This window comes from Magallana gigas, chromosome 1 (assembly GCF_963853765.1).
Source record: "Magallana gigas chromosome 1, xbMagGiga1.1, whole genome shotgun sequence".
In the NCBI taxonomy this organism is placed as follows: Eukaryota; Metazoa; Mollusca; class Bivalvia; order Ostreida; family Ostreidae; genus Magallana; species Magallana gigas.
The window spans coordinates 20,070,579-20,084,388 of record NC_088853.1 but is presented as its reverse complement, the minus strand read 5'-3'; the positions used below and the strand labels follow the sequence as shown (position 1 = coordinate 20,084,388).

The 13,810-nt window shown below is 35.0% G+C and overlaps 1 protein-coding gene and 1 long non-coding RNA gene across 3 annotated transcripts in view; both read right to left on the bottom strand.

The window, feature by feature from the left end:
• The window catches only part of LOC117687545 (carnitine O-palmitoyltransferase 1, liver isoform), a 29,216-nt gene that overhangs the window by 13,658 nt on the left and 1,748 nt on the right, over positions 1–13,810 (bottom strand). Inside the window, exons 2-9 of one of the 2 annotated variants that reach the window (XM_034464273.2) lie at positions 11,536–11,690; positions 10,945–11,067; positions 10,224–10,527; positions 9,384–9,488; positions 7,927–8,058; positions 4,232–4,286; positions 3,865–3,994; positions 1,069–1,208 (exon numbers count right to left, since the gene is read on the bottom strand). In XM_034464273.2, the coding sequence (XP_034320164.2) occupies positions 1,069–1,208; positions 3,865–3,994; positions 4,232–4,286; positions 7,927–8,058; positions 9,384–9,488; positions 10,224–10,527; positions 10,945–11,067; positions 11,536–11,690 (1,144 nt within the window). The remainder of the gene's footprint in view (positions 1–1,068; positions 1,209–3,864; positions 3,995–4,231; positions 4,287–7,926; positions 8,059–9,383; positions 9,489–10,223; positions 10,528–10,944; positions 11,068–11,535; positions 11,691–13,810) is intronic. The other variant, XM_066087870.1, reaches the window with a different exon arrangement.
• Positions 6,187–7,123, bottom strand: LOC117691364 (uncharacterized). Its single transcript, XR_004603141.2, has 2 exons — positions 6,569–7,123; positions 6,187–6,253 (listed from the first exon to the last, which is right to left on the bottom strand). It is a non-coding gene; the product is annotated as an uncharacterized lncRNA (long non-coding RNA).

Here is a 13,810-nt window from a genome sequence, read left to right as displayed (position 1 = left end):
CCCCCTCCCTGACTTACACAGAACATGGCCTTCTCTATCATGTCCATGGTGTCCCTGTTGACCCCCTCCCTGACTTACACAGAACATGGCCTTCTCTATCATGCCCATGGTCTCCCTGTTGACCCCCTCACTGATCCCAGACTTACACAGAACATGGCCTTCTCTATCATGTCCATGGTGTCCCTGTTGACCCCCTCACAGACTTACACAGAACATGGCCTTCTCTATCATGTCCATGGTGTCCCTGTTGACCCCCTCCCTGACTTACACAGAACATGGCCTTCTCTATCATGTCCATGGTGTCCCTGTTGACCCCCTCAGAGATCCCAGACTTACACAGAACATGGCCTTCTCTATCATGTCCATGGTCTCCCTGTTGACCCCCTCACTGACTTACACAGAACATGGCCTTCTCTATCATGTCCATGGTGTCCCTGTTGACCCCCTCCCTGACTTACACAGAACATGGCCTTCTCTATCATGTCCATGGTCTCCCTGTTGACCCCCTCACTGACTTACACAGAACATGGCCTTCTCTATCATGTCCATGGTGTCCCTGTTGACCCCCTCCCTGACTTACACAGAACATGGCCTTCTCTATCATGTCCATGGTGTCCCTGTTGACCCCCTCACTGACTTACACAGAACATGGCCCTCTCTATCATGTCCATGGTCTCCCTGTTGACCCCCTCACTGACTTACACAGAACATGGCCTTCTCTATCATGTCCATGGTGTCCCTGTTGACCCCCTCACTGACTTACACAGAACATGGCCTTCTCTATCATGTCCATGGTGTCCCTGTTGACCCCCTCACAGACTTACACAGAACATGGCCTTCTCTATCATGTCCATGGTCTCCCTGTTGACCCCCTCACAGACTTACACAGAACATGGCTTTCTCTATCATGTCCATGGTCTCCCTGTTGACCCCCTCCCTGACTTACACAGAACATGGCCTTCTCTATCATGTCCATGGTGTCCCTGTTGACCCCCTCACAGAGTTACACAGAACATGGCCTTCTCTATCATGTCCATGGTGTCCCTGTTGACCCCCTCACTGACTTACACAGAACATGGCTTTCTCTATCATGTCCATGGTGTCCCTGTTGACCCCCTCATAGAAGTGCCTGTCCCTGATCTTACACCACTTGGCTCTCTCCTGTCCTGTCAGGCTGGCTACTGTCTTCTCTTCTCTGGAGTAGGAGTCTGTAATTATTAAAATAAAGCAAATTTAATGGTACTATAGATTCCTTATTTTACGCGAGTACTTAATTCAGCGATTTGTTCGTTTTCCATCAAATCGCGATAACATAATATCACGAATGCTGAATGCTGAATTTTTATCATAGTTTCATGTGGTTTTCATATGTCTGAAAAATAGAAGCGGGATTTTAAAATTCACATTTTGCGCAGAAATCAATTCCTCGCTTTTAATTAGGAGTCCAGAGTGTATATCAGATTAAGGTTCCATGGTACAGTCAAATCAATATCATTAAGGTAAATTCAAACTGTCTACAGTTACTTTGCAATACAGTGTTTTTTTTCACCAATTTGGGACTGGGGGCTAGGGCATTACATTATTAAGTTGCCTAGGAAAACTTTTTACTTGTATATTAAGCAATAGATTAGAGATATATGCATCAGAGATTGACGTTATCAGCGAAAGCCAGGCAGGTTTTAGAAAAAACTATTCAACTCTAGACCATATAATAACACTACAGTTTTTATCCCATACTCTTATGTCCATGAAGAAAAAACTTTTTCGTGCTTTTGTTGATTTTAAACAGGCATTCGACACTGCCTGGAGAAATGGTCTTTGGAGTAAGTTAATCAAAAATGGAATAAATGGGAAATGTTTTAATTATATCAAAAACATGTACATGGAAGTTAAGTCAAAAATTAGTATGAATGGCTTATCTTCCGAATTTTTCAGCTGTAATGTTGGAGTACGCCAAGGTGAAAATTTGTCGCCATTTTTATTTTCGTTATATATTAATGACTTAGAAAAGTTCATGATTGATAAAAATATAATTGGGTTACAGAGTGTTACCAAACCTTTAGAGGATGAACTGTTTATGTATTTTAAACTATGTATTCTTTTTTATGCTGACGACACTGTAATTCTTGCTGAAACGCCTGATGATTTACAAAATGCTCTGAACGAGTTTCATTTATACTGTGAGCAATGGAAGTTAACGGTTAATATAAATAAGACAAAAATATTGGTATTTTCTAAAGGTCCAATGATAAAAAGTGAATTTTACTTTAGAAATGAAATAATTGAAAATGTGAAAGAGTTTAAATACCTTGGAATTGTTTTTTCACGTTCAGGGTCTTTCAGAAAAGCAAAAACACATCTCTGTGAACAGGCACAGAAGGCTATGTATGGGGTCATTAGGAAAATAAGGCAATTTAATTTACCTGTCGAGTGTCAGTTAGACCTTTTCGATAAAGTAGTAATGCCGGTATTATTATACGGATGTGAAGTATGGGGCTTTGAAAATATAGAAACTATAGAACGTATTCATTTGAAATTTTTGAAACATATACTGAATTTAAAAAGCTGTACCCCATCATACATGGTTTATGGAGAAACCGGAAGGTTTCCGGTATCTGTTAATATATATACTAGAATGGTTTCATACTGGGCAAAATTGTTCACCGGGCCAGAAAATAAAATTGTTCATATACTTTACAAATACTTATTGAATCAATATAATAATGACTTTTCTAAAAACCCATGGATTGATTGTATACATTCTATTTTTAATAAGTGTGGTTTTTCAAACATTTCGAATGAACAATGTACTGTAAATGTTAACTGGATTACAAATGCTGTCAAGCAAAGGCTTAAAGACCAGTTTGTGCAGAAATGGTCGGCTGATATTGCAAATTCTTCAAAAGGTCATATATATACTAGAACTTTAAAATTTATTTTTGGATATGAAAAATATTTGAGTATTCTGCCATCAAAACTTCGAAAAATTCTTGTTAAATTCCGTACGTCGAATCACCGACTTCCTGTAGAAACTGGTAGATGGTTAGGCATTCCTCTTAATGAAAGATGTTGCACATTATGTAATAAAAATCAAATAGCCGATGAAATGCACTTTATATTAGAATGTAATGCTCTTTCATGTATTAGACAAAAATACTTGGAACCTAGATTTTGTGTAAGACCAAACACTTTTAAATTTTGTGAGTTATTGTCTACCTTAAAACTTAAAAAACTCAAAAAACTCTGTTTATTTATAAATGAAATTTTTGAATCAGTCTGTCCTCCTTGAACATTTGTACTTTTTTCTCATATTTTTTTTTTCTCTCTAATTTGTACTGTACATGTACCTCTGACTCTATACATACATTTGTAAATATTTATATATATATATATGTGTACCTCATGTACCGTCATGTTGACGGTTTGAGTGAAAATAAATTGAATTGAATTGAATTGAATTGGCCCTTTCAATTGGGAAAAATAGCGACAAAACAGGAAAATTGGGAAAATTCATTTTCATTGATAATAATGAAATTTAATGGTTTCTATGACTATAATTAATTCAAAATGAAATACAAGTTAAAGCACAATGCTTCTTAAATCAATATCATTAAGGTAAATTCAAACTGTCTACAGTTACTTTGCTATAAGCAGTAAAAAATAAGCAGATTGTATTCTCCTAGTTTACAAGTCAATATTAAAATTTCTCTCTTGTAATTGTAATCTTGTATGCCCTCTGGGTCCAAAATTGAAAATAAAAATATCATTATAATTATAGTAGATGCAAATTGTATTCCCGTAGTTTACAAGACAAAGCCACTCAAAGGACTTTAAAAGAAAATGAAAGGTTATCGTGTGCAATACCAGCATGTTTGTCTGCATCATTAATGATCCAGTCCAGTTGTTTCTGGATCAGAGTTGGAGTCAGAAGGCGGCCGTTTTTGTCGTACATCTCACACCTGTACAGAACTCCCTTCCTGAACACAGCAATGTGCTGAAACAAAGTATGCCCACATTTATATATAACATGCTGTACACAGCATAAAACTTGGTTGAAAAGAGATTATTGTCTTGAGTTGTAGCATTTTGGTGCAGTTTCTAACATACGAAAAACATGTAACAAATATTGAACTCTGTATAAAATGTGGTAGTCAGGGACAAAAAAAGTGAATTTTAGACCAATTAGCAGAATCACTATTGTTTCCCAAATAAGGTCATTGTTTACAGTTACCTTGGATACAGTGGAATTATGGGTCAACAAGGTATCACATTCTTCACCTGGAATTCTGTGGGGAAAAAAGGAAATTTGAAATTTTAAACCAGTGTTCAATGAAGTTAAACTAGCAGTCTGTATGTAAGATGTATGATACCTTGTGGTGGAGAACATTCACTCTGTACTGAGCCATACACACAAGGATATGGGTAATACATACATTTTTTATAAGACCCCTCTATCGTTTACAGATATACTGTGAGATCATTTAATTTAATTTTGAGGTGTCAATTTTCATGGATTGTGGGAGTTTTGCTTATTATTGAGGTGTAATTTAATTGATGCGTCAGTTTTCAGTTGGAAAACTTGTTCATAATTTGTTTTCGTTAAGGATGTAAATTTGTGGGTCAGGGTTATCCATGAATACCATGAAAATTGAGCCATCACAAATTCTAATGATTCCACAGTATTAGCCCCTCAGCTGTATACAGTTATGAGAACCCTTCTGTTTGTTAACACATCTGGTGGTAGAGAATATCTTCTCATACAGTACTGAGTCATACACACAGGGTGTAGGTTTAATATAAAGACTTTATAAGACCCCCCATCTGTTGTACACATTGAGATATAATCCCTTTATGTTTACCTGGTGTTAGAGAACATCTTCTCATACTGAGTCATACACACAGGGTGTAGGTATAACATACAGCCTTAATGAAGACACCCCCCTTCTGTGGTACACACTGACATTATAATACCCCTTACCAAAATATTGACCTTCTGGCAACACATTCTGGCATTATTGCAGCAATACTGCAGCAACATTCTGGCAACACATTGCGGCAATGTTGCTGCAGTAGCGTTTTTCGTATGCAAATGAGATTGCGGCAATATTGCCAGAAAGATGTTGCCGCAAAAGTTTTGCCGCAACATATTGTTGCGACAACACCTTTCTGGCAATACATTGCGGCAATGTTGCTGCAGTAGCGTTTTTCGTATGCAAATGAGATTGCGGCAATATTGCCAGAAAGATGTTGCCGCAAAAGTTTTGCTGCAACACATTGTTGCGACAACACCTTTCTGGCAATACATTTGCATAAGAAAAATGACATTGCAGAAATATTGGTTCAATGCATTTTCTGTGCTCTGGCATCAATGGTACAATATATGCAATATTTATAAATAATAAATGTATACAGTAAATCAGTCATGTATATTATATTAATCTACAACCAAAATGAAAAAAAAAATCTTTCATTGCCACTACAGTTTTATTTTTTTAAAGATGCAAAAAGGTTACAACAAGACTAACATTTTGCATTACATTAAATTTGGACTTTTCAAAAATAAAAAATAAAAAAAAGTTTGTGATTACACAATAATTAAAGAAGTAAACAAATTATTTTATTCAATGTAACATGCACAAAATAAGTATTGAATTAAAAATATAATGTATAATATTAGAGACCTGAAACTGGAATTTCAACATGCTTATAAAGGACACCAGTTAAAATTAATAATCTTTAAATTTAACACATTTTATAAATACAATAAACACAAATATGATGAACAAATCATGATAAAACTTGACTAAAAGTACTCAGCCAATCAGTGACAATTTGGTGCTGCAGAATAACATGTATTGCAGTTTGATTGACACAACGCGCACAGACGGATTGACACAACGTGCACACACGGATATGGACAAAAGTTCACTGTTTACCGTAAGCAAAGCTCAAACCATGTTGTTTACAAGTCCTGCACAACCACTTGCTGTATTACGATTGATCAAGGCATTCGTCCTAGGCATTCCAAATGTCCTTTTTTTGAGTTCTGATTTCACACAAAAACAGCTATCAGGATATCACAACAATATCCACATTGGAATTCAGCACTGTTGTGTATATGTTCCTCTCCATAATCTTAAACAAATTATGCCATCACTCTTTTTTGGTTGCCAGTTGCACCATTCATTTAATCAGTAAGGTGACAGCTTTTTTCATGGTTTTCTTCAGGTCTGTGTAACACAGGGCAGACCTACTGGGAAGATAAATGGATTTCATTTAAGCACATTGGCAATTGTTTTCATATTTTAAGCAGTTCCCCTTCAAATTTTTTTAAATTACATTATAAAATTACCAAAAATATCCCTCGGACCCCTTCCCCTGGCAAACTCAAATAACCGTCGGACCCCCCCCCCCCCCTCCCCCGAATAAAATTCTAGATCCGCGCATGGTTCTTAAACAGTGTTGAACCCATTGATATAATGGTAGATCGCAGTCTTTCGGTTTATTTTCTTATAACAAACATGTTTAAACTGCTATTCAATGAATATATTTTTATTGCTAAACTTACTTTTTCAAAAACGTGCTCATGCAGATGGTGCAGGGGATGTCAACACTCGATTCGTTCACTCAGATTCGTCCTCAGTTCAGCCGTTGATATTTTTTTCACAGATAAACACTCCGTTGACAGTGGGGGTTTTTAACCTTGTTTACAGATAATTCCCGTATTTCATTCATTTCACCATCTCCAGTGATGGCAGGAGGCTCGATGGCAGACAACATGGCAGCTTCGAATGTGAAAATTGGCGGCTAGCGATTTGATCGACCAATCAGCGCGCGCGTAACTTAACATTGAAACGAAAGTAAAAGTGGAAACAAACAGCAAACGAAAATTCTTAATTCAACATGCATCGAGCAGTTTAGATACTCAAATCTAAGTAGACTGATATTTTAACTTAATAAAAAAGAACATACCGTTACAAAAGAACAGACAGGTGGGTATTCACGTAAAACATGAGTTGGGGGGGGGGGGGGGGGTGATTCAAACTGTCTTTTATAGTGAAACATCGTAATTAACCATGCATAACAGTTATATGCCATTGAAGAGAATATCACTGGAATTTTTTTAATTGAGACTTTCTTAGAATAAGACTTTAATCATTTAATCATAAAATATTTATTAGATTTAATTTTTTCGACTTATTAATTTTTTTTTTGGGGGGGGGGGGGGAGGGGACATGTACATACAAAAGCAATTCATGCAATTATATACCAGTTTTAGACTTGTGATGAATGTGTAAAATTTTATAAGTCTAAATTCTGCTAAAGCTTTTGCAAGCTCGGTAAGCATAATAAATCAGAGGAAAAAGACAAGTTTGTGGTAAACTTCTGGCAAATTTTGAGGTGTTATAACTGAAATTATATCTAAATAATTGACAATTTTTAACCCCCCTCCACTGCTTGGCTTCTCCTTAAATTTTAATTAAAGCAGAAATCAAATATGATGCAGTATTGCCAGATCGAATAATATATATTATGTATAAATTAGTTCATGATTAAAATTATAAAATACATGTAGATGTTACCAGAAAATTATTTCTGGCAGTATGATACTTTTTGTAGCCAGAATATTACCAGAAGTCGTTGCAGCTAGTGGCAATATTCTAGGTGCATGTTAATATATTTTTTTACAGAAATAACTCTAATAGTATTGCCAGAATGTTGCCAGAAGTTATTGCCGCTAGCGGCAACACTCCAGCAGTATTGCCAAAATGTTACCAGAAGTTGTTGCAGCTAGCGGCAACATTTCACTAGTCTTAAAATCTGGTTTCTGGTAACAAAAATGTGTTGCTGCAATATTGCCGCAATATTGCGGCATTGTTGCAGCAATAATTTTACTTTGGTAAGGGACCCTCCCTCTAAGTTTACCTGGTGGTAGAGAACATCTTCTCATACTGAGCCATACACACGGGGATGGTGTTCCTGATCAGGAGAGGCTTCAGAGTCTCCCGGTCCCTCAGCTGCTTGAACTTCAGCAGGTTGTACACTGTGCTGGAGATTCTACAACAAATTCTTACACATTGACATGCTTCTTAAGCAATGTTTTGCTTCTGTTGAGAGATGTGAGGTACACAGAAGGTCTTTGATGATGGTCTTACTGGTAATTGTATGAGGATAACATACTTATTTAGATGAGGATGGATTACATAATTCTTCACATGAAGATAGCATGTTGGTCATTAAAATAAAGATAAAATGGTAAATCACATCATGGTAAATTAAGGATGACGTTTACTCAGAATGAAAAAAAATTCCACTGATGATAATGAAAAACCATCTATTGTGTTTTATAGACCTTTGCTTGTATTGTTATTTTTCACTTTCAGAAAAGTAGGTCAATGACCTACTTTTTGAGTTAATGGCCATTGAATATTTATTGAAAAATCAAGAAAAATCCCATAAAATTTTACACTACGATTGAGATTTTCTTAATTATAAAAATATTACTAATAATTAAACACTTTTAAAAATAAAATACAGTTTATGAATGGTAGTGGCACTAAATAAGTACACAACATTAAGATTTCAGCATCAATTTAAATAAAATTATTCAGTTCGAATTTCCTCTATCAGTTTTCAAATCCCTACCCATTTTTGATTTAATTTTACAAAAAATTGAATGATGATAATACAAAATCATTTATGATATTGAACTACTTATATTGACCTTATTCTGTTGGCATAAAATTTATATGAGGTCAATGATCAAAATTTTGAGATATGATGTCTTTTATCGTTTTTTAGCATTTTTCAATATTTTTATTATTCCTGCCATAAGATTATTTTAATGAATAAGTGAGGTAAACCCCACGAAAAATATGCAAAATTACATAGACTTAAATATAAAATCCTAACTTTTAATATTAGACTACTGCCAAAAAACTTTTAGCAGAAAACAAAATCTGCAAAATTTAGTCCGAATTTCCTCTGTTTGGCTAAAAGTCAATTTTTGTTTGAGCATAATTCCATGATAAAGTAAAACTATTGAATGTTTTGTCAATAATAATTCATTTCATAAACACTTTTTGTGTTTAGAACAAATTTTACTCATTACATTGAACTTTTTAACAATCGGAATTTGAGAACTCAAACCCTGAGTAAATAACACCCTTAAATGAGAGTAAGACTGTACCAGTAATTCAAGATTACATGCTAATGAAGATTAAATGGTAATTTACATAAGGAATACATGGTAATATCCCCATGAGGATTACATGATGGTAATTCATGTGAGAACTTTTCAAAGTTGTCTTCTCTTGTCAATAAATCCAATTTATTTTACAACTCAGGTTTAAACATGAGACAGACATTTGAGACCCCCTTACCGAGCTGTCTGTATGGGAGATGGGGTCCAGTGTTCTTGGTCAAGTATGTAGTAGTTACTGTTGATTGGAAGAGGACCACGACTGGATAAATACACATACTTCTCCCTACAAACATATCAGACATGTCTATCATTGGATAAATCTACAGACACAAAACAGACATGTCTATTGTACTGGATAAATACACATACCTCTCCTTAAAGACATAAAACAGACATGTCTAATATACTAGATAAATACACATACTTCTCCCAATAGACACAACACATGCATGTCTAATAAAAGGATGCAACAAGATAAATTCACATATTCTCCTCAACAAAATAACTTATTAAGTATTACTTTACAAATCAGTTAAATGTAATAATTACTCCATTACAACATCTACCAAACAGCTGAAATTCCTTCCTTAAATTATTTCAATGGAGCATTTAAACATCAATCTGATATAAAAGTGTTTTAATACCTATAATTCAAGCAAAAAAACCTAGTAACTTCTAATCCATAGCATATTGCAATACAACACCTACCAACTAACTTGTCGCACCACCACTACTTACCACCAATCAGTTACGTAATTGTTACACCACCACTACTTACCACCAATCAGTTACGTAATTGTTACACCACCACTACTTACCACCAATCAGTTACGTAATTGTTACACCACCACTACTTACCACCAATCAGTTACGTAATTGTTACACCACCACTACTTACCACCAATCAGTTACGTAATTGTTACACCACCACTACTTACCACCAATCAGTTACGTAATTGTTACACCACCACTACTTACCACCAATCAGTTACGTAATTGTTACACCACCACTACTTACCACCAATCAGTTACGTAATTGTTACACCACCATGACTTCAGCACAAGTATCCGCTGTAACTTGGGGCCATAACCTCTCTCAAAGTCAGCTGCATCTTGCTTGAGCTTGTTCCACTTTCCGATGTCCTCGCCATAGAGAGGCTCCAGCGAATCGAGGAGCTTGGACAGCGTATCTCTGAGGGCGGGGACTGGCATGCGAGCTAGGGATGATTGACAGCTGTACAGCTTGGGGCTGTACCCACTGATTAGCTTGACTAGGATTCCCCATATCAGCGTGCTGAAAGACTGGGTTTTGGGCTGTTCATCTACATGAAATAAAACATAACTTATAATACAGAAGTCAATTATGACCAAAAGGTATTTTGCCTGGCTCATTTCTTATCTTTAATAGCAGACTTTTCATGCTTTTCCCGTTCATTATCGTGATTATACATAGAAGAAGCTCAAATTACCCATATGCAACAACAATAATAAGCAGAACACCATCGTAAGCGTGCCTTAATCTATTCAGTTTAATTCCAATATGAAATAAAAAAAAATTTTAATGGTTTGACCAAGTTTAATAAGCTTGGCACCACTTTGAACACCAGAATTCACCCAATGATATGTTCATATTACAAAAACATCTTAATATTTTCCTCTATCAACAACAACAACAACAGGTCCATGTATTACAATTTGAACAAGTTTAATCTATGAACAGAATAATCTACTCCACTTACACATCCACCCCCTATAAGACAGGAGGCCCCGCAGTAGATACCGACGGACATAGATCTTGATGAGGAAGAACCAGAATCCCACCACACAGGAAGTGATGACTGCATTCACCACCAGGGGAAGCCCTATATGAAAGAGAGGAGTTTGTGATAATTAAAGCATAACTATACTTGAAATATAGCTATCGATCAACAGCATCTTTTTTGAATGCAGAATGCAACAGGAATGGCAAAGTTTATATGGACCCGTTTCTTTAGCATGCAGACAATATCAGATTTAAAAGAATACTAAAATTCAGTTTTCTGTAAAATTGCAATCATTAAATTAATTCCAGTTTGGGTAAATATGCCACACAACACTGAGGTGTCTCTACATTGATAAAATTAATGTAATCAGTGTGCTAATTATAAGAAGTTAAGGTCCTCTTGGGGTATATTTGCTATAATACAACATGATGATTGTGGTTTCGTTCTTGAAGTGAGATATATAATTACACGACAGTCGTATATATATGTGTAAGGGAAACGTTGGGTACCTTTTGGGTAAGTACAAAAACAAAGTGATGTATGATTTATCGAGTAGTTATTACACACCTTTAGGGATGTACAACATGTGCTGGACCTTCCACAGCCTCTCGTTGACTGGCTTCATCAGCTGGGTGTCTGTTACCATGGTTATGGTCAGGATGACCACCATGGCTGCCAGGTTCCAGATGGAGGTCGGCCACATTCCATTGTACAGCAGGTTCCTGGAGAAAAACAATCAAGATAGAGCTGAATTTAGATAGCTCAAACATTAATATATCTCAAATACTGATATCTCAGTGACAATCATTGATATCTCAAATACTGATGTCTCAAACATTGATATTGCAGCCAACCGATATCTCAAATATATATGTCTCAAACATTGATATCTCTGTGACAAACATTGATATCTCAAATATTGATGTTCCAAACATTGATATCTAAAACACTGATATATAATTCTCAAAAATAAACACTGATATCTCAAACATGTCAAATTAAATATATTGGTATCAACATTTGACATGCTGAAGTTGGCATAAAGTCTCAATCACTGTTTAACAACTAACAATCAAATGGAATATACTATATAGTGTTACTTTGATATCTTGAACTAACATTTATTTAACATTATTAATAACAATTTTAATAATATTAACACCTGATGCATGCTATATGTTGTAGCCTATGTTTATTAACAATCAAAATAAAGTTACTGTCACAGCGTTGTAGTACAACTTGAAAGACAATATATCGGACAATATTGTAAAAAAGTATTAATCCCAGTCCTTTTATAACAATAGCTAGAGCTTTTTTGGTACAAATGAAACAAGTATAGAACATTTATGGAATATCTGATGAAAACTCATCATCAGATAAACCTTGTATAAGAAATCACCCCCACAATTTTTTTTTCAATCCCTAAAAAAACAACAACATTATTCATAAAGAGCAATTTAAAATAAATTTTATTCCTCCATTTCAAAAAGGGGAGGGGAAGGAGGGAGGAATCAAATGATAACAAAAAAAAAACCCAAGTGCAGTGTTAATTGTTTTCTTTTATTCTAATTGCTCACATGACTACCGTAATACAGACTGCAAGTAATCTAAAAATTGTCCAAGTGTTCTTATCAATATAGCAAATATGCAGTTATGAGTTATGATGAATGAACTCTATAATGATGGTTTGATAGTCATTAAAACAATGAATCATAAAGTATAATTAATTGATATTGTGGACGTTGGACCCATAACTACTTCTGAATGTACTTATAATATTAAATAAGTCACACTCAATAATTATATATACATACTTAAAGTTATGAGGGTTATATTGTAACAGAAATGATGAACAAGCGGACTTTGATCCTCTATACAAACTAATATTTATAGAACAATTTGACACAGCTTTACCGATCAATGACATCAGAGGGATACCAATTGGAGGTGTGTGTGTGGGGGGGGGGGGGGGAATTGGTTTTTGTTTGAAGGAGGGGATGATCTTCAAAATATTGATCATAGTAACAACTAATTCATTCTGGGTTTTTTTTTTTGTAATTCAAGACAGTGTGTTTTAAAAGACTGTCTGCATGACCATTAAATTCTCTCTCTCTCTCTCTCTCTCTCTCTCTCTCTCTCTCTCTCTCTCTCTCTCTCTCCCCTTCCCTCCCTCCCACACATACATTCTCCATTTAATTAATGAAAATTAAAGTAATACATGTATTAACCTTTAAAATCCTTAGTACACTTATTTTAATGTTTTCTTAAATTACTAATTTATAACAAATTCTCATTCATGGTTAGACATTCATTCCTGACATCTGTCTGAGTGTATAATTAACAAAGCACAAAGTCCAATCTAAATATAGTTTTTTTTTTTTAGGTTTTTGAATTATTTAAATCAACAAGGTTCAACAACCTACAGTTCACATAAATGATTTATATCTTAATTACAAATAAATAAATTGATATTACTGTTACACATATGTTTTATATACTGGTTTATTTCACTGATCAGATATTAATAGTACACATACATGTAATATAGTATGACAGTACATCAACTAGTACTATGGTCTATGACCTATGTATATTCCTGACCAACAGTGACTTATATGTGACCGACTTCAATTTTGATAATACTGATGGACAGTAGTTCTGTACAACAAGTACTAACAAATGGTATCAATAATATATACCCCTGCAATGCAATAAGTAGATCATTCATTAATCTAGCTTAACATGCAGTACACATAGACTTTGATATTAACAACACATTTATCAACCTGCAGTCAAGAAGGACAACCTGATAGCACTTTGTATACACTGTGTACATGTATAC